The sequence below is a fragment of the Gymnoscopelus microlampas genome (assembly GCF_963454915.1).
Source record: "Gymnoscopelus microlampas genome assembly, chromosome: 1".
In the NCBI taxonomy this organism is placed as follows: domain Eukaryota; kingdom Metazoa; phylum Chordata; class Actinopteri; order Myctophiformes; family Myctophidae; genus Gymnoscopelus; species Gymnoscopelus microlampas.
Genome location: NC_139962.1, coordinates 4,787,781 through 4,810,546, shown reverse-complemented (window position 1 = coordinate 4,810,546; position 22,766 = coordinate 4,787,781). Strand labels below are relative to the sequence as shown.

At 40.0% G+C, this 22,766-nt stretch overlaps 1 protein-coding gene across 1 annotated transcript in view; it reads left to right on the top strand.

The window, feature by feature from the left end:
• The first annotated feature begins 6,420 nt into the window (after positions 1-6,420).
• LOC311044623 (caspase-8-like) overlaps positions 6,421-22,766 on the top strand; it is a 33,283-nt gene continuing 16,937 nt past the window's right edge. The window contains exons 1-2 of the mRNA XM_084056334.1: positions 6,421-6,525; positions 6,632-7,207. Of these exons, the coding sequence (XP_083912460.1) occupies positions 6,921-7,207 (287 nt within the window). The 5' untranslated portion in view covers positions 6,421-6,525; positions 6,632-6,920. The remainder of the gene's footprint in view (positions 6,526-6,631; positions 7,208-22,766) is intronic.

The following is a 22,766-nucleotide window of genomic DNA, read 5'->3' as shown; positions in this document are numbered from 1 at the left end:
ACTGAAGGTGACTTTGCATCGCTCGGCACGGCGACTCGCTTGTCTTGAAAGAATTATTCCGATATTTTACTTAAGTGAAAGTAGCAATACCACAATATAAAAATACTCTGTTACAAGTAAAAGGCCTGTGTTCAAAATGTTACTTGAGTAAAAGTACAAAAGTATATTGGCATGAAAATATACTTAAAGTACCAAAAGTAAAAGTATTCAAATGTTTGAAAATAGCAGATCTACAAGCTTACAACGCGTCGCGATGCAACGCGTTGTGAGCTTGTAGATCGGCTATTTTCAAATAGCCTAGGTATAAAATAGGGCTGAAGTGGTTAATGTATGTTTTATAATATAATAATTTATATCTGAAAAGTAATTGGAAATTCATTAAGTCAAAATACCTAAAAATTGTACTTAAGTACAGTACTTGAGTAAATGTACTTAGTTACTTTACACCATTGCTCTTGCTTTTGTGTATCTTACTTTTTTATCTCTCTCTGGTGTGTGTGTGTGTGTGTGTGTGTGTGTGTGTGTGTGTGTGTGTGTGTGTGTGTGTGTGTGTGTGTGTGTGTGTGTGTGTGTGTGTGTGTGTGTGTGTGTGTGTGTGTGTGTGTGTGTGTGTGTGTGTGTGTGTGTGTGTGTGTTTGTTTGTGTGTTTCTAGACCCTCCTCTGATGATCCTTCAAACATGGACATTGTGAGTAAGACCAGCTCCTCTACAACATAATCACAAATGTACTGATTGTTTGAAAGTACTAGAACCTGATCGAGAACAAGTGAGACATCATGACTCACTTGGACATTTGAAGAGACAATATTAAAATATAGACCTAGAGCAGCTGCATCTCTCACTGCTTGCTCGCCTATTGAGAGAGAAAAGTTAATTTTAATATTGAGCTGGCTAATGTATATATTGATATATCTGCAAAGATATGAAACAACAACAACAATAACAATACTATTATAATTATTTTGATATTTTATGTAATATGATCTTTTTTATGTTATTTTACTCTGCTCATACTGTAGGTTATTTAGTTGTATCTATTATAGACTATATCATGGTTAGGTATGTGATTCTAATAGTTTGCATCCTTAACATGTAAAGGAAAGCCCTGCTCTCTGCAAACATGACACACTCTGAGATCATAAAACCCCTGATGCAGAGCCTGAATACGCTTTTATTACATGAACATGATAAGAGACATAAGGAACCCCTCACAGGGCAGAACAATGGAAGATACACAGACATTAAAATAATATGATGCAATACATGAACACACATTGAATGACATGCTGACACAGTGAAAACCTAAATCACTCAGATCAGCACAGGGACAGTTGATGTCAGAACCTTCTCTAAAACATCCTGGACAACGCTCCACACGTCCCAGACCCTCCTCCCTTCTGGCGCCCACACTGTGGAATGAACTCCTAATTGCAGTTAGAACTGCAGACTATTACTCCCAATCTTCAGCCGTAATCTGAAGACTTCCTACCTCTTCAGACGCCACCTTAGTGCTTGTAGCACTTGACCTAGCCTTGACGATCTTGTAGGCTTATACAAATTTTAAATCCAATTTAAATAGCATGTTATTTAGACAGATGTCAGATTCATCTGTAGACCTGGCATCCTATAGTGTGTATAGTTTCAAAGTACAGATTATTTATTTTTTGATATTATACTGTTTAGACTGATGATAGGTTCTTGGTTTACCTATGATCCTAAATTACTAAATGAATTGCATTTTTATGGCGCTTTTCTAAGTACTCAAACTTACTCAAAGTGCTTTACAATGGTTCATTCATTCATACAGGGGGGGGGGGGACATTGGGAGCCTCTACACTGTCTCATACATTTGATGTATTACATTGTGTTTACCTTGCTAATTGTAAACCACTCTGGATTAAGAACGTCTGCTAAATGCCTACATTGTAAATTGCTACTACAGGAGCAGCCATGTGGGACCCTTAGCACTGATTTCAAGAACCCGTTGAAGAACCTGCTCAACCCGCTGAAAAGTCAAGGACCTGTAACTTAGTTACTTTACGCCACTGCTCAACACTGACACTGATGTCACAGTTGCTTAATGGGTGTGTTGGATTCGAGAAGATTGACAGAAATAGACTGCTGTATGTAAAGTATTGAATTACAAAGTTTTTTTGTTCATTTTTTTAAGTTTATTTGATAGTATACAGTAGACTGACAGGAAAGGGGAGAGAGAGATGGGCAGTGACACGCATAAAAGGTTGTCGGGATCGGGACTCGAACCCGCGACACGCTGTCAAGCTGCATTAGCAGCCTAGTTGCCCGTTACAAAGTTTTAATCTAGCACTTAGCTGTGTTATCAAGATTGAGCAACTAAGAGGTCTGTTTTGTGACTAAAATGTATAGATTATGTTCAATCAAGCTGTAATAGACGGACATAAAGCCTCTGTGTTTCTCCTGCCAGCCTTCGAGTGGTGGAAAGTAACTAAGTACATTTACTCAAGTACTGTACTTAAGTACACTTTTGAGGTATTATTTTACCTTACTGGAGTATTTCCAGTTTTCAGTACTTTTACTTCTACTCCACTACACCTCAGAGGCAAATATTGTACTTTTACTCCACTACAATTATTACTAGTTACTTTGTAGATTTTTATTATTATTACAAAACATACATTAACCACTTCAGATATACATTTCGGCCATTTGAAAATAGCAGATCTACAAGCTCACAATGCATCGCATCGCGACACATTGTGAGCTTGTAGATCAGCTATTTTCAGAAGATTTTCATGCATTTGAAAACTTGAAATGGGACATTCAGAATCAGAATCAGAATCAGGTTTATTGTCACATTACAGGTTTACAAGGTAAAAAAGTGGGTGAAATTCGTTTTTGTACAACACTCCCATCGCAACGTTAAATTCCGTAGAAAGAAGAGTGGGGAGAGAGAAAAAGAAGAGGGATAGGGGGTTAAGTGGGAAGGAGATCAACAGAGAACAATAGAAGGCCAAAAACAAGTTATCTACATATTTACAAAGTACCTGAGATAAGAGACAAACTAAGGTGCCTGAGCATAGCAGCAATGTATGTATACTGTGCATGATATACTTATAGACGCTAAGGTGCTTAGAGAGAAAAAGAGCGCATTAATAAAAAATCAAAAAAGTTTGTGCGTTATGCATGGGGATTAAGGTGCAGAGGGTCAGTGCGTGTTCACCTAAGGGTGGACTGACCCTGGTATAATCCGCAAGTAGCTCCATTCCGCAAGTAGCTCCATTCTGCATTGTACAGAGTACAATACAGAGTATTTCTATATTGCAGTAGTGATACTTTTACTCAAAGGTAAAATGTTAAAGTACTATATTGTGATACTGTAGTAATCATTGCTAGAGCGTTTGTTCGGTCACAGGGGTCTCTCCAGCTCTTTAGTAAACAGAATATAAATACATTTTCAGGTAGGTGACAACATTTAAGCCAATCAGGAGAGAGCACTGAAAATGCATTTTCTGTTTAATAAAGGAGATGAGACACCTTTTACTGAACAAACACTCTATAACAATGAGTACTATCACAATATAGAGCTATTTAACACTTATTTTAACCAAAGTAAATCACGTACCCTACCTTTAACTAAGAAATGTGAGTACTTTTTTTCCACCACTGCAGCCTTCTAGCACTGCTGCTGGGGACGGCAGCAACAGCAGCAGCAATGCTGCAATACTAATGGTGATATAGACTATTATATGTCTGAAAAGAAGAAAATACAAACTTACAGATCCACAGTTAATAGTAAATTCCATGCTATTATAAGAGTATATATAAAATGTAGATTTTAGCTAGTGCCTTTGTCACATGCACAGTAGTGAAAATATGCCATAAACGGTTTTGTTTATTCGTACTGCAAGTGCATCATGTTTGTATTCTCTTGAATGCAGATGTATTAATATATCACCATTGTGATCCAGCAAACAGCAGGACTTTCCAAACGGAGGTTCAGATGTCATTGCAGCAGTCATTCCGTTCACAGGCAGGCAGAAGATACACAGACTTTCTGTGCATTATTTACTGCTCGTCTGTAAATTATATACATTTTAGTTTAGAAATAGACCATGTAGTCGCACAGATTTGCATAAAGTTGAGAAGAATTTGTATTTTTAATGCCTCTTCAAGCTTCCCATGCCTGCTCTGTGTGGCTCCCAATCCCATGATCATTTGCACAGCAATTTTGCTCCATAGAAAATGCAATGGGAAAAAAATATATATTCTGCTCAGAGGAAGTGTAAACCCACCCTAACAATTTGCTTCTAAATTCAATAATCCATATTATCTCACGTGTTTGTGTTTTAATTCATTTTAACACTGTTTTATTTCTTTCAGCAAAAAACAAAAGAGAGCCTGAATCTGTTCCAAGTGAGTGCTGTTTAAAGTTGGTTGACTCTAAATGTAGACGTTTCATTTAGGTTTAGACAAGCGTTCGTTCAAATTGTTTTAATTGCAGTCACTTGACACAATACCATTCTGACAACAACATGTAGCATCCCTGAGTCTGCTACAAGATTACCCACTAACATACATGCTCTGAGACTACGTCATGGTACAGCCACACCTTCAAACAAGTTATTTACTCAAATTGGTTCTCTTGTTCGAGCCACTAATGATTTTAACATGGCTCCCGGCTCCTAACCCGGGCCTTAGTAGACAGCTGTAGCAATTTACAATGCACTGCAATCCCTTCTGAACAACTTGTGCATACTGTAACTTTAACAATAAGTGTTTTGATTGAATATTTTATTGACAGTTCAAGGGTACAGCAGTTTGTAAAATAAAAAAGAGCCATGCGTCTATTATGGTCCAAAACATTCAAACATCTCTACTCAAACAACAGTACAACACACAATGATGTAAGGTACGTCAAAATATGCTGTTCAAAACAAACTCAAACCCCCTGACCGGCACTTAAGCAACTACTGAGCAATGCGTACACTGGATAAACTGTGGTCACTTTGACACCCCCTGTCCAACCCTTAGACGATGAAAAATTATATGGTTTAATAGTCAAATTACAGAAGCAATTTCAGTTGGATTACTTTTAATTAAGTGTACTATAGGCGAGTTACAATGTCCATTCATCATTATTATTCAGTATTATATGTGAACACATGTAGAGGATTAAATGTGTGCTGTGTTCACACACATTTGAAATTGTTAATGCATAAAGAGCAACAACTACAATACACAAATCTAAATGATCTGCGCTAGATAGAATTGTCTTGCACGGCACATTCCAGGCATGTGTGCGTCTGCGCAAGCACGCATGTTACAGGAAACATTGATGATAACTTAAAAAATCACACCCAGTTTGAAGTGAGCAGTGCTATTTATGAGTGATGGAAGCTCACGTCCTGAGATAAGTATTCAGACCCTTTGCTGTGACACTTGTATATTTGCACCGCTCGGTGCTCAAAAACAGCAGTGGTCATCACAGTGATGGAAGCTCACTTCAAATAAATATAAATATAAGCACGCATGTTACAGGAAACATTGATGATAACTTAAAAAATCACACCCAGTTTGAAGTGAGCAGTGCTATTTATGAGTGATGGAAGCTCACGTCCTGAGATAAGTATTCAGACCCTTTGCTGTGACACTTGTATATTTGCACCGCTCGGTGCTCAAAAACAGCAGTGGTCATCACAGTGATGGAAGCTCACTTCAAATAAATATATATATTTTTTAAAGTGAATGTTGATATTTATGGGTTATTCATTTCATCATGCGTCTCGCTAGCCAATCACAGTACGTCACAGCCAATCACAGTACAGCGAAAGACAAATTTTCGCGACGGAAGAAAAACGTTCACTACGGATGAGTCCCAAACCCACTCATAAGAGCGGTTTCACCGCTCAAAAATAGGTGGGTGTCCAGGGATGTGAACACATGGAGGACTCCACTCACAAGAGATGTTGTGCAGCTTACTGAAGGAGTGAGTTGTTTGCAACCCTGAGGGCAGGCTAGTTAGAGAATATATCTACCTAAGACCTGTAAGACCAAGTAATACATCTCTTAGTTGTAAAAGTGTAGTTTGCGCTCAGAAATGTTTGTGCAAAAGTAGTGGTAACACAATATCTCTCTCTCTCTCTCTCGCTCTCTCTCTCTCTCTCTCTCTCTCTCTCTCTCTCTCTCTCTCTCTCTCTCTCTCTAAGGCTCTGATACGACTAAAAAATCTGAAGAAGAACTAATACAACTTAATCAACTATAGAAGGCATACACAATATGTGTAACTTGTATTCTTAGACAGCAAATTACTAATGTTGTTTTGGATTAGGAGCAAGAGTAATTTTTATTTAACCATAACCACTAACCACTAACCATAGTCACGCATCAATGCCACCGACATCCCGGTAATGCTTGTTCCAAACTGACTGATGTTTCTAATTTTACAGGATCCTCCCTATGATATGACAAAACCGGGCTACTGTCTCATCCTTGATAATGAGACATTCCTTGCGTCAGAGGACCGTTTGGGTACACAACTAGATTCTTGTGAGTATTTACACCAAAATAAATGATCATCTCAGCAGCGTGATATTAAGTAATGTTACAGCACAAAGCGAAATAATGAAACGTGAATGTTTTCTCTTCCTTGTAGTGGAGTTGGGGCGTGTGTTCAGCTTGCTGGGTTTCAAAGTGATCAGGTGCAGGGATAAGACCATGGACGAGATGGTCGAAGTGCTGCAGTTCTTTGCTGGCTCGGATTCACTGAAAGGAAAAACAAATTGATTGGTGCTGAGCAATGGTCTAATAAGTCTGCCAATTTCACCAAACTGGATCTAGATGTACCTCAGCATGGAGATTGCTTTGTGTGCTACATTCTGTCTCATGGGTGGACAGATGGCATTTGTGGGACAGATAACGAGAGGAAACCCGTCAAGGACATTATGTCTTTTTTCAACGGCAGCGATTGCAGTGATCTCTTCAAGAAGCCCAAACTGTTCTTCATTCAAGCCTGCCGTGGGAAGGGGATCCAGAGAATGGTCCCGCCGCTGCTGAAGACTGATGGATCTCCTGCATCTCCCCAGATATCCCTTCCAGAATCCCTTCCAGAATATGCAGATTTCCTGCTTGGCTTTGCCAACATCGACCAGTATGCCTCGTGCCGGGATGAAAAAACAGGCTCATGGTACATCCAAGAACTCTGCAAACAACTGGAGAAAGGGTGCAAAAGGTAAAGCAATACACTTTCTATACTATTATGTAACAAACTACTGTCTTATTTCAAATCGGATACAATGCCATATTCCTCAATTTTCAGATTGCTTCTCAGATGCATGTGGGGCAAAGATAATGTGACATAGTTGACATACATAGACATTTTTTTTTACTATAGTGTCACAGCAATAACATTTTACGGCAGAACAAGGAAATTGTTCATTTAATTTTCATAATACATTTGATACATTGTTAAATTCAGCCTACATACATACAGTACATACAACTTTTTAGTCATGCAATAAGTAGTTATTGCTTACCTTAAGAATTTTATGGACCAACATTTTACACTAGTGGTTAGTTTTACTAACTACACCAATTATTTAAAAAAAAAAGAAAGAAACAACATCAGTGCATTATGTTGGTGAATAATGTCTCGTATAATACATTTAACATAATGTCAACAAAATAGAAAAACTTAATGCACAAAATACAGGGTGCATCCAATACAGAAAGGTTAAAGTTGGCATGAGGCATGATCACTGAGCTAAGGAGGGTGATTTTTTGATGAGGGTGGTGAGATAGCAGATCGGGCCCCCCATACCCTCAGACTAAACCTAGACATGAGTACATCATTTGCTAATAATGCCATTTTTACAAGGTATTTTAACCAGTATGAACCCAAACATGTGAAATATTCAGCCAAGCTAAACATCTGTTGTTGGTTTCAGTCATCATTATTAAATGGAATGTCATCAACCCTCCCCCTGCCACTCAGTCTACGAGGACCAATGAAATTGAATGCTGCCCTCAGAACGCATTCCAATGTCACATCTGCCTCACACCTGTTGAAGATGTCACTGCCGTTTATTCACTCCCATGTCTGTGTGTTTTGCTTCCAGAAGACATGACATCCTTAGAATCCTCACCCGTGTCAATGCCGCTGTGTGCAAAGAGATTTGCCTAGTGGAAGTGGACGCAGAAGGGGAAGTGGAAGAAGGAAAAGAAAAAAAAAAAGTCAAGAAAGAATTCAAACAGTCTCCAGGTTTCGAGAGCTATCTGACAAAGCCGCTCTTCTTCCACCCTATTTAGACACAACCTAACGGTAGTGATGTCTTAAACAAATGACCGACCACATTTGTAATGTTGGTGATTCAGTTTTATAACATTTAAGTAGAACCACTTTTCTTTTCTTATTTTTTCTTTTTTTATTTGTTTCACTGTATATTTTCTATGAGATATACGTACATATACGGTAGAGGCCAATGGGAATTGCTCAAATGATTGATTTGTTTTTATTTGATTGTTTCTTAAGGGTTTTTGTTATTCAGTTTGCTTTCCAATGTCTGAACTTGTGCTGTAAATCAATTCCCTGAGACACACACACACACACACACACACACACACACACACACACACACACACACACACACACACACACACACACACACACACACACACACACACAAACACACACACACTTTACTTATTTGGAGTATTGCAGAACTATTGAACAATTTAAATGTAAAAATTGATCACTGACCACTTAAAGTATATCATGGGGTTTGTCTTCCTTTGTTAATGGGTTTTTTCTCGCCATTATGATAGCAGAATTGTATACTACGTACTGTCTACAGTGCCATAATGTCCAAATAATTCTTCAGAGGTCTGTCTGTTTCATACAGGCAGAGGGTTTGAAAGTAATCAACAAAACGTGGGACACCTGTAGGAATTGTGTGCATCAACTTTCGAGGCTTAATGTACTTCCATTGCTACAGAACATGTGCACTGTAAGTTGTTTTTACATGACGTGTGCCATGGTTAAGATCTTTTTATATACTGTAACTCTGAACTCTAAACTGAACGTTCATTTTCATATTCACTGGAGCTGTTGAACTGCTTCGATTTCAACAACAACTGGAATAATCACAGTGTTCTAAAACAGTCAATATTTAGATTCACTTGATCGTACCTTGAAAGTCACTATGTCTCCAGGACTGAACGATGATGTTGACTTGCTGTTTCTGTATTGTCATCTGTGTCTAAATCGAATGAACATTGAATACAAAAATTGGGCATTTTCTCTTTTTTATTTTATTTTGGTGCTGGTAACTCATTGTGTATGATTTATTACTTTGACATTTATATTGGTGTTTGCTATGGTTGCTTGTGCCCTCTTATATTTACACGTGTGATGGGCTTAATGCCTCAAACAGCTGTTTTTTTAACTGTGACTAATTAGCCACTTTGTGAGGCCCTGATGCAGACAGTCTACATTGTGTTTACCTTGCTCAAAGAAATAAAATGTCCTTTATTTTTTACCTGAAGACAAAGTGGCTTCATTTGTCTTTGATTGTGTGCACCACAGGGGGATTTTAAATCAAGCAAGATTCTTGCTTGATTTAAAGGGGGGGGGGGGGTCTCATGAGTTGGCCAGCCTTTAACAACTTAAACCCTATATACATAGTTGATCACTGTACCCCAGGGCTCTATACTAGATCCTCTTGGGTCCTGTATGTCCCTCTACGCCAACTCTCTTTGCCGAAAATAGCCGATCTACAAACTCATTGCATTGTGCCTATAGATCTGCTATTTTCACTGAATGTTCTTCCCCAGAATAGGGATCCTAAAAGGACACCTACAGCGCGAGGCGTTGTGAGCTTGTAGATCGGCTATTTTCAGCGAAGAGGTTTGGTGTAGAGGGAAAAATGAGCAAACCAAAAAAACAGTGCAGAGCCATAGGCCATAAGTTTACTAAGTATTGAGGGTTTAAGTGGTTAAATGTCTGACACAAGGCAAAACCATTCATTGACACAATACTGATGATAGTTGCTGTCAAACAACTCTATGAAGCTTTGTTTGAAATCTATGAAAAAGTTTAATCTGCAACTCAATGTTATATCATATGTAGTGGGGGGGGGGGTCCCTGCTTCATCTCTCTCTCAGCTAGGGGGTCCTCGGCATTGAAAACATTGAAGACCCCTGCTGTAGCGGTTTGGTCGTGCCACTTTAAAGGGATAGTTCACCCTCAAACATTTGTTTTCAATCGATTATTCACCCCATGAAGCCTTGAATTCATTTTTTTGTGAGATTCTTTTTGTTTTTGTCACAATCCTAAGCCAATAATTTGGTCATCAAATCATTGGCTAACATGTGGTGGCCTGAAGAGGGCACTAAGGGCTTGGTTAAAAAGCAGGGCATGCATCTCCTGGAGCTGCATATGAACAGACACATGGTGAGCTGTTTGGAATAGCAAATCTTTCTCTGAAGGGTGCCTATATAATACAAGTATAGTTCTAACAATGAGTAATTATGTAATACAGGTGTTATATTATGAACAAACAATTACTAAAAGGAAAAGACAAGTGACTCTCATTAGGTCTCATGTGCTGTATAATATATACCCAATATACATGCCTCCTTTTGCACATTCATTTTGATTAAACACTGCTACTATTAGATATATAGCCTATTGTTTCTGCACATTATACCTGCACATTTTATAAACTGCTGCTAAATGATAAGCTATTGTACCAACAGACCCAATAACCATAACTCTATTTACATGACATCCAGTATTTTATCATTATTGTACATGTTATATGTGTTTTTCTTTCCTTATTATTATTTTCGTATTTATTATCTATTATTCGTACTTATTTTTTACATACTATTCACAATTTTATGGAACAAATCCCATCCACATTTCGCTGCTGTACTTCTATGAGTTAGTGACCAATTCATCCAATTCATAGTGACAACAAACACAAAAATAAATCAAAAGCTGGTGGAATGGATCTTTTCTGATTCTTGAGCTGGGTGGAGGGCCAGACAATCATAGAGGCCCTCTATATCATCAAAGTTGCATCACCCCTGTCCAGGGGTCATCACCATGCCAGCTTGTGACGAACATAACTGGTCAACCATTTTTACCAGAAACCCAAATGATTGGCGCTAAATATAAACTAATGGACTCGTGTAATGTGCCATAGTGTCTATGCCAGTGTGCTACACATTGTAAAACTATTAAACTAGTACGTCTGCATAAACACTAGTGCCACAAAAACTGAGCCAATATAAATATATATATATATATTCGGGAAAAATAAAAACGATCTACAAGCTCACGACGAGACACATTTGTGACGTGTGCTAAATCAAGAAGGTTAGAACAGAAGGGCCCCCTTTGTGCTCAGTTTCAACAGTTTCATTGTGGCCATGAGATCTATTTAGCCACTGCCTTTTCATCTCATTATAGACTTATAGACCCCTAATTCAAATAATGCAAAGAGGATAAGTCAATAGTTTATATAGTTTATGAATAATTATGAAAAAAGTGTAATGCAACATTAAACAATAATAAAAATATTATTTATGATTAACATATTAATGATTGCACTTGACTTGATATATTTACATGGCAATGGTTGCAATTTCGCAATTTCAGTTCCTTAGTTTATGTATTTTTCTCAGTTCTGTCTGCTGGAAGTGTCTAGTCAAATGACGTGTGGTTTATGTATTGTTCTCAGTTATCTGTCTGCTGTCTTTCCAAGTTCTCTTTCTTCACCATCACGTGCAGTTCTTGCTGATCAGACAAATACTTACAGTAGAATAATGATGAGAGAGCTCTATCCAGTTCCATGTATGGTACATAAATACATACTGTATGGCTGAGATTTCAGTTCCTTTTCAGTTCTTTGTCTGCTGGAAAGTTCTAGTCAGATGATTTAGCCTATGGTTTGTTAGAATGAAAGTGTCTATCCAAGTTCCCTTTCTTCACTTACTGCATAGTTGTTGTCTCCGCCAGGCCGAAAGGCATGGCGAGAGAATATGTTTTGCCCCGTCCGTCCGTGTGTCCGTCCGTCCGTCCGTCCGTCCGTCCGTCCGTCCGTCCGTGTGTGTCCGTCCTTCTGTCTGCGACCAGCTAATCTCCGCCACCGTTGGCCCTGTCACTGTGAAACTGCGCACACACACTCCCTGGATGCCACAGCAGAACCTCTGCCCTACATTTTTCAGATCAGCCTGTCATAGCGCCACCATGAGGCCGACTTTTGCAAAACACATTTTTTGCTATTACTCCTACAGATTTTGTCCAAAAAACACGCAAATCGGTACACAGTATCTCTATAGCCATGTGATCAACACGGCTATCGTCTGATTTTCCATAGTCCATCCTGATTGGCTAAAATTGGCTTCCAAAGTTTGCAGTATTGGTTCATTTTGAACAAAATGCCTCAAATCATGAACGCAGCATGCGATTTCCGTGAAATTTTCCACAGAGATTCCCACTTGGCCCAGGAAGAAATGCCACCCTTTTCACATTGGCCTGTTATAGCGCCACCAGCAGGTCTAATTTAGCAAACCACATTTTTGGAACAAAATGCCTCAAATCATGAATGCAGTGTCCGATTGTCGTGCAAGGCCTAAGAAGAACTGGCAACCTTTTCACATTGGCCTATTATAGCGCCACCAGGAGGCCACAATAATCTACCTGACCTGGCAGAGACTTGTGCTCCGAGGAGCACTTTTTCTAGTTGCAATTCATTTTCCCATCAAAAATAATGTGTTGTATACTATGTCTTTTGTCTCATGAGGTCTGTTCCCAAACTCCTTCAACTGATGTCTTGCTTGTAGATAGTAGCTTAATAAATAGGTAACACACCTGTTCCATTGATATGCTGCCAGGGTCAATCCTGTGTTAATTCACACTGCCCCACTCATTTGTTAGTTTCAAGAGTTGTGGTTTCCGTTAAGGCCCTATCAGAAAATAGCTTTGGCAATAACTTTTGAACCAGATGGGCTAGAAATAAAAACTTGGTGTCTATTTCATGGTTTCAGAGCATGAGAAACTCAATGGAATACTTATCTTTATGATTGGGTGTGTCTGGACCTTTAATTTGCATATTTCCAAGATGGACGCCACGCGAAAATGAGTTTTACTATGACTTTTACAGTGACAGCTGACTGTTATGGCAAAAAGTCTGCTTTTTAAGCAATATGAACACATTTGGTCAGTTTGAGCTTTCATTTCTATTTTGTCAATATGGCTGCAGTCATAAATAATGTATGGTATTACATTTTCCCCCAGATTTATTGATTTATAGATCTATAGTTGTGGGGATGATTGCAGAGAAAAAACGGAGAAAAAGCCCACAATGTATCTTATGTATCATTTTAATAAACTAAGTACAATATAAACATACACATGCACACTCCAAGACTTGCCAAAAACTTCAACTTTAGGGCTATACAAATTAACATAGTGGTATGCATTCAAGTAACATAACAAAATATAGACTACTTAGTGACAAATGGAGTAAAGGCGGAGTTGAGGTTGCCTACAAAAGGTTCATTTTGACCTATGGTGCTGTCTTGCCTGCTTCTAAAGCCAATGCTACTATGGTACAATGCTATTCACTGTCACTGTTGTCATGTGTTGCACTGATCCTGCTGCATCGTGTCTCCAGTACCTGGCAACGGCATCCTAAGTAGCATGGAATTGCCTTCTTTGCACAGGAACAGAGGCATGATATTGCCTTGTTCATTGACAAAGGCAAGGCTGGCTTGGTAGATGCAAGGGGGACTGCATTGCTAGCACTGAGAGACCATCCATACTCTGTGAAAGAAGGAATATACGGCTTGGCGATATGTGCACATTTATCTATTATGGTTGCTAGAGCAGCTCTTCTCAGGTGCAGGTCAAAGGCATTCTCTGTCGGGGGCAGCAGCTTTAAGAGGGTTGATCTATTATTGAGGAACTTGTACACTCTAAGCTTACTCAGGTCAAAATCCTCCGGGTGGTCCGCTTTGGATGTATATACAGCAATTGTGAGGTCTCGTGCCTGATTGATGACGTCATATGAGAGGGAATCAGAAGAGTTTTCACCAAACTCCTCAAGTGCAGGGAGATCCAGACGCATGCTGGCCTTGAACCATGCCTTCTTCCCAGTGAAGAAGGGATACCTGGTGGTATCTCTGCCACTTAAACTATGGATAAAGGGCAGGGCACGACACTGTGCAAGCCCCAGTGCTGATACCATTTGATGGATAGGAAGGTATGAATTTTGCTCTGTTCTCACCCACAGCTCTGGAAAGCATCTGAGATGCGTTGCTGCATAGTAAAGGCACATGATGATGATGTCTGTGTCATTGGCATGGATGAAAACTCTGTCAACTTTGTCATTCTGGACACTGTACAGGGTGTGGAGTATTATTCTTGTATCAGCTTCCTGTTGTGTGGATTCTAGTGCAGGGACATCTTCAATAGACCCCTCCTTGATCACCACACTCCTTGTCTCTTCTTTAAACCACCCACCCAGGTAAAGATGTGTTGGACCAAGGGCCGACTTAAGTTTCTCATTTTCACACCATTCGTCACAGAGGAAACTCAATATGTTTTCCTTGTTAGCTGACACAGCAAAAAACTCCTGAGGATCTGGAGCTGTGTAACGCATACTGACTTCATGTTCTTTGGTAGGTTTTGGTCGAGCATATCTGTGTTCTTGCTCAGCTGTCTTAAGACTAGGTCCACTGTACTGGTCACAACAGAAGTGAATGATCTCTATGCCAGCAGGCACATCATTCAACAGCAGACGTTGGTATCGTTCAGCGATTGTTCCAAATGCTTCACCTTTCAGGAACGACCAATGGCGTATGGCATACATGGCATCAATAACTACTGCTGTTTTTCTGTCTTCTGTAGGCAGGTCAGGGATGCATGCAACTTTGGTCTCCTCTTTCAGGACCTTCACAAGGCTTGCCTTGGTACCTGTTCTCATCCTGCCATCTTCCTGGAAGAGGGAAGGGGGGAAGCCACTGCACTCGTGGTTGCCTATAAAGTCAACAAGGTTGAGTTCTCCACCACTGGCTATGATTTGGGTCATTCGCAGGAGGGCAGTAATTTCATTGCTCTTGCCAGGTGCTGAGGTTTTCCCCTTAGATTTTTTAGATTTTGTGTTTTGAGTGTGGGAAGTGTTAAGCTTCATTATGCTTGTCTTCTTCTGTTCACTGGACAATGACTCACACAGTGCCTTCAGACCCAGTTCTTTCACACTCATCAAGTGGTCCTTGACTGTGGAATCAGCACACTGTCCTGTAGATATGTTGATCGTGGATGATGTGCTCACTGTAAATGGGTTAGTCTCCACTGCTGCCATGACCTTGACTACCATCTCTGCATCCTGGATTACACGACTCTGACCAGACTCATGGTGTGGGTTGGAGGACTGGAGGTGGAGCATAGACTTGAGCTCTGCAGAGACAGCTGCAGTGAGTGGTTTTGTGTAGACCCATTTTGTCCTGGCAGCAGGGCTGAGTGTAATGCCATCCAGACTGCTTGCTTCCTTGGCATCGGCATTATAGGTCGGCTCCAGTAGCATGTCAAGAGAAACACTGTTGTGGCTGCCATCTGCTCGTCTGCCAACAAATACACCTGCCATCAGTGCTTCATGTACCTCTGAAGCTGTTTCTGGTAGTTTCTTCATCTCAGCCAAATACAGAGGTAAAGATTGCTGCCCGTACTTGTAGTGGCCTGCTGCAGTGAGGTAGGGTAGCATTCTTGCTGATTCACAGAGATGTCCTGTCCAGTCACCTTCCCGATCGTAGTAGATAAACCTTTGGAGAATATCTGACATCTCCAGGAAGGTTGCCCAGAGGACTGCAGTTGGTTGCCCATTCAATGATTCCTGAAAAAGCAGCAGCTGCTCTCTTAGGACTGCCATCTCTGGACTGCCATCTCTGTTGCCATAACAGTCAGCTGTCACTGTAAAAGTCATAGTAAAACTCATTTTCGCGTGGCGTCCATCTTGGAAATATGCAAATTAAAGGTCCAGACACACCCAATCATAAAGATAAGTATTCCATTGAGTTTCTCATGCTCTGAAACCATGAAATAGACACCAAGTTTTTATTTCTAGCCCATCTGGTTCAAAAGTTATTGCCAAAGCTATTTTCTGATAGGGGCCAATATTGAGGCGGCCATATTGGATTTCGAGCAGCAAGTTGACCGGGTTGTCCATATAGGTTGTGATCCTACTGGGTCATAGATATTATTTCTGGTGGCCAACCTTTTAGGGCAGGGCAAATGCAGCATACCCCCATTTGCCCCTGGGTACTGATAGGGGCCAATATTGAGGCGGCCATATTGGATTTCCAGCAAAAAATTGACCGGGTTGTCCATATAGGTTGTGATCCTACGGGGTCATAGATATTATTTCTGGTGGCCAACCTTTTATAGCAGGGCAAATGCAGCATTCCAAAAAAAAGGGGGTTTTGCCCCCTGGGTAAAAGCTATTTTCTGATAGGGGCCAATATTGAGGCGGCCATATTGGATTTCCAGCAGCAAGTTGACCGGGTTGTCCATATAGGTTGTGATCCTACTGGGTCATAGATATTATTTCTGGTGGCCAACCTTTTATGGCAGGGCAAATGCAGCATACCCCCCTTTGCCCCTGCGTACTGATAGGGGCCAATATTGAGGCGGCCATATTGGATTTCCAGCAAAAATTTGACCGGGTTGTCCATATAGGTTGTGATCCTACGGGGTCATAGATATTATTTCTGGTGGCCAACCTTTTATAGCAGAGCAAATGCAGCATACCCCCCTTTGCCCTATTCGATGTTGATGAGAAAGTATTGTGTAGGTGGTGTGATGTAAGGTATGCCAGTGGAACAATGAAAGAATGAAGGCAGCTATTAGCAAACATTACTTCTAGCTGTCTGTCTTGCTTTGCATCCTCACCTGATGTAATCATGTACCAACACAACAAATCTCCTGCAACATATTAATGAGCATGTCATTCTGACACTTTACGAGTCACCAAAATCATTCAAACTAATTATTTAAAACAAATATTGTGAATATTTAGGATAGATTATGTACACATTATAACCAAAATACAAAATGTAAGCAGGAAGAGGGGGTGGTAGAGGGCAGCAAGAATGTAGACTTCAGTTCAAACAGCCTTTTTCATGTGATAATGTGGCGTCTGAGGTGAAGGCTTATGTGTGACTAATTGTCATGAGGTGATAATGACCGCTGGCCGCTGGAGTTTCGAAGGTTATAATGTGTACATTATCTACTTAACAATAGAGCGGTTATTGCATTCCCGCGCATGCATGTGCGCGTGCACGTGCACCTGCCGTGCGTGTGGGAGGGAATAATTATCGTAGCCTATGCCCTCCGAAAAAACCTAGAACACACCACTGGTTGCATTCAACTATTTATGCCTAGGTGAAGGTTCCCAGATCGATGACCTCTTCAAACTGCTGCCCATTGGATACCGTAGGTATCCAGAGGTATAGGAAAGAAAAAAGAAAGCAGGCGGGGACTTTGGGAGTTGTGTGATCAACAAACACAACAGATCTTCAAGCTGCAATGCTCAAGGGAGAGATGCGTTGTTAACTTGTAGATCTGTTATGTTACGTCCATAAATTAAGCATCGGTCAATAAACCTGGTAGGTGGGGCTGAAAATATCTGATCTATAAACTCACAACTCATTGCATCCACACGTGCTGTGAGCTTGTAGTTCTGTTTTCACTTGCATAAATTAGGAATTCATTCATTTCATTGGTCAAATGCAACAGCTTCACATTACGTGCAGCTGCAAGCCAGCAGGTTTTCTGAAGTTTTGACTGGAGTCGGACGAAAAGGTGTATATTTATTTGACAAACGATAAACGACAAACTCTCTCTCTCTCTCTCTCTCTCTCTCTCTCTCTCTCTCTCTCTCTCTCTCTCTCTCTCTCTCTCTCTCTCTCTCTCTCTCTACTTAAGAGTACTTAAATTAAAAAGTAAAAGTACTCGTTATGCAAAATGTCCCGTTTCACACGTTATCAAAATGTTTAAAAATACTTTGAAAATAGCAGATCTACAAGCTCACAATGTCACCAAAGTAATCTGGCCTTATACTGACCTTACGCCCTGGTATTTTTACCACTAGAATGCATGTATACTGTATCTACCAATAAAGTGTGTGCTATTTTTGTACAAAATGTCCCTTTACACATGTCTCATTACACACACAGTTTGGGTCCCGGGCAAGCATCTAATTTCTCTTCTGACACACACACACACACACACACGCACACGCGCGCGCGCGCACACACACACACACACACACACACACACACACACACACACACACACACACACACACACACACACACACACACACACACACACACACGCAATGGCAGTTTTTTTTATCAGGGCGTCCTTGAAAAAGAGAGCTTGCTCTCAATGGGCTTCCCTGAATAAAGGAAAAGGAAAGAAAGAAAAGAAGTACAATCAAAACAAATACCTGATGATTGATTAGACGATATGGTAAGATTTACAGTTTTATCTCCACTAAAACCAACAACCAGTCCTCTCTGCAGTCAGGCTCATAACCTGCCTTGAGGACGTCAAAGTGTTGCATGATGGTTTTGATTGATTGATTGAAATTTTTATTAGGCAAAAGAAAAGTAAAACTATTACCTCCTCTTATAGCCTCCAGAAAGATGAGTTTTTAGGGCTGTTTTAAAGGAGCCTAGCGAACTGCATTTTTTGAGGGATGGGGTTAGGCTATTCCATAACTTTGTGGTCGTGCTGTAGGCACACAGCTTTATACAGCTGAATGAAGTTGATGTTGTCCTGTGCCTCCCTCACAGTCACTCTATCACAGGGAATACCAACGGTCTTGGGAACCTGTCCACGCTTGTTAAACCCAATGTGAAACACCTTGGTGGGATGTTTGATTCTGCCTTTATGTTTAACAAGCAGGTAAAAGCTTTAGAACAAATCTGTGTGTGTGTGTGTGTGTGTGTGTGTGTGTGTGTGTGTGTGTGTGTGTGTGTGTGTGTGTGTGTGTGTGTGTGTGTGTGTGTGTGTGTGTGTGTGTGTGTGTGTGTGTGTGTGTGTGTGTGTGTGTGTGTGTGTGTGTGTGTTCAAGTCCAAACTGGAGCTTTGACTCAGAAGCAGAGCTTCATTGCCAACCCTCTTCCTTATATGGTCAAAAAAAACTACACCTCTAGTCAAACAGCACTACAATTCCCAGAGGGCAGTAGCAAAATGGCTGCTCATCAACAGATTGGGAGCACCTGAAAAGGAACAGAGGTGCTCACTCAAACAAACCAACTCCAGGGAGAAGGAGAGAAGACACTTCAAGTTTCCAACCAGAGAGTTAAGCCCAAAGACGCCAATGGTCGGTAGAATGTTTTATTTTACTTTGTTTTTGAGTTGCTGTTTAACGTTTTGTAATTTGGCTTAATGTGACTTGTTTAACTGCGAAATTAAGGAACACATTGCAAGGAGCATTGTAGCATTGACCTCGTTTTGTTTGAAAAGTATAAAATACAAAAGAATACAATGTTACAAAGCTAAAATGCTGTTTATTTGATTTAAAACTACTAAAATGTAGAGTTCATAAATTTGCCATGTTAAAAAAGGTTTAAAATGCAAGCTTGTGGATCAGCTATTTTTCTGAAGATGTGTCTTTATATGTTATTTATATAAGACACTGGTTGTTTGGTCTAAGGGCTTTAATTGTTTGGAACATTAATTGTTTTTAAACATATATTGTTTTAAAACATTTAATTGTTTGGAACATTTATTGTTTTTAGATGTTATTGTTTTAAAACATTTAATTGTTTGGAATATTTATTGTTTTTAGATGTTTATTGTTTTAAAACATTTATTGTTTTAAGACATGTATTGTTTTAAAACCTGTTTGAAACTTTATTGTTTAAAACTCTAATTGTTAGAAACTTTATTGGTTTAAAACTTGTTTGAAAACACAAAGTTGTTTAAAAAATGAGTTGAGTTGATTTGTTTTAGAATGGCAATGTTGCTAATCTTTATGTTTCTCTGTGTTAAAGGTTTACAACCTAAACTACTAACTGACCAGACCAATCAACAAAAGAAGCCAACCAATGTGAAAAACAGAGTTGTAAAATAAAAAGTTGATTGAGTTTGGAACATTGAGTTGCGTCCTTGTGTCCTTTGGAGCAAAACTAGAAAGGGACTTGAGTGTGTCTGTATGTCTGTCCTCAGCTAATCTTGCAAACCGATGGACTGATCAAATTCCAACTTTAAATGCATGCTGCCAGGAGGCCAAATGAGACACTCTGCTGGTGTGCTTTCATGTCTGTCTGTCTGTCTGTCTGTCTGTCTGTCTGTCTATGCCCATTGGATACCGTGTGTGTTAGTAACAAGGCAGACAGCCACGTCATGGAGGGGGCACGGTTGTTTCTCGAAATGTATATCTATCTACCTACCTACCCTTTGTCACAGTATATTTGCATATAGGTGAAATGTGTCCTCTGCATTGTACCCATCCTAGGAGCTCGGGGAGCAGTTAGGGGTTTAGTGTCTTGCTCAGCGACGCTTCAACACATTGCTGAGGCCTGGAACATTTGGCTTCTTCTCAGGTGGGCTCTCTAACCATTCAGCTATATGTCTGCCCCTATACTTGCAAGTTTTGCATTTGTTCACCAGATTATAAATTAGGATCTGGTGATATGATACTATAATATGCTAATACTGCATCAACAGCTGACATAGAAAACAGAACATTCTCTCTGTTCAGATTATGTTTGCGCAGAGACATGCAGAATATATTTCTGAATGACTGAAACCTTCGTAAAGTAACTGCTTCTGGAAAATAGAAGACATATCAAACATTGTTTTCTGCTGTGTTGCATTTCGATGTGTACACCGGCGTATAAGTTTATTGAGCTATTTAAGAGTGCAAAGTACGCAATACTGCAGAGCCAGAAACCAGTGTTGCCATGTCTAAGCGACTTTGGGCATATTTTTCTGTGAAGTTGCTTGTAAATATTGGTGGTTGTGTTTTTTTTAGACTTTTTCTAAAGTGTAGTGGATTATTTGGGCTTGCTTTACAATTTTCAAATTATTCTAACCAGTGGTTCTCAAATATTTTTATATCAATACATGAAAACACAACAGGGAAAAAGAACATGTCACGGATTGTGACAATGTTTTATGTGGTGTCATAATGAAACTTAATGTTGATGTGGCACACTGACTGTCAAAAAAATGTGAACTTGGCACTTCATGTCAAAAAGGTTGCCGACCTATGTGATTGACCCTTGCTGTCTAGTGGTACTGTGGGTAGATTATTAGTGTTTATCACCTCTAAAAGCAATGGACTGTGAAACTCGAATGTGCCTTCCCCTGAAATCCTATTTCTTTCTTCCTCTCCCTGGGGTGTGTCTGCGCTGCTGGCCACACATAGATGTACAAACATCATCTGAACGGAGGGAATGGTTTGTTTTCTATGTCAGCTGTTGATGCTGTATGAGGCATGAGCATATTATCCTGTCATATCACCAGATCCTAATTTATAATCTGGTGAACAAATGCAAAACTTGCAAGCAGTGGTGTAAAGTAACTAAGTACATTTACTCAAGTACTGTGCCATTTAAAAATAGCAGATCTACAAGCTCACAATGTGTTGCGATGCGTCGCATTGTGAGCTTGTAGATCGACTATTTTCAAAAGATTTGTTTACATTTTATCAACCTGTTTCCTAGGCTTTTCACTGTGTTCCACTTCCTGTCTTTTGATCCAATAAAATCCAATGAAACCGGTCAGATGACTAATGATATCCAATGAAATCCGACAGGAAGTGGAAAACACACAGCCAAGAAACAGGTGGATACATTTGAAAACTTGTGAAATGGGACATTCTGCATAATGAGTACTTTCTTCTTTGGCAGGCTACTTTAAGTACATTTTTATACCAATACTTTTGTTCAAGTCGATTTAGAATTTCTGACTTTTACTTATAATAGAGTATTCCTACATTGCAGTATTGATACTTTTACTTAAGTAAAAACAATGTAGTACTTTCTCCACCATTGCCCCCAGAGCGCTAGTCCTCTCCCAGACAGGCGAGCCTCGCTCTGACACCTCCACAGAGAGAGAGAGAGAGAGAGAGACCACCTCCAGCAGGGAGCTAGAGCCCGACTAGTGTGAGGCGGGACAAAAAGCACCATTTGGACTCAGGCCATATTTTCTTGCGAAAGAAATGAAACAGGAGAAATGGGGGAAGAAGAAGAAGTGATTCCAAGCCTCAGCAATGTGTTGAAGTGTCCCTAAGCAAGACACTAACTGCTCCCCAAGTGCTGCACTAATGCTGCTCACTGCTTCTATGATGGCTACAATGCAGAAGACACATTTCTTCTTCTTCTTCTTTATGGTGTTTTGTGGCGGTTGGCATCCTTATAGTTGCATTACCGCCCTCTTCTGTTCATCCATGATTAACTAAATTCTATCCCACAGTCCTGTTTCTTTAATAAATTTCACCACTGTGCCTCTGCCTGAGTTGTCCTCTGCTGCCCCCACTACCCTTTCAAACGTTATTTCTTCAATTCCCACCTCCCTCAGCTCTTCAATCATGGCCTCTCTTTCGGCTTGATATAACCTACAATGCATCATAGCATGTTCGACAGTCTCTTCCTCTTGACAATTATCACATAAACCTGTGGGGTGTTTCCCCATCAAATGCAAGGTCCTATTTAGAAGACACATTTCACCTATGCTACTATAATTCTAGTAACCTCTGTAGTGGTGA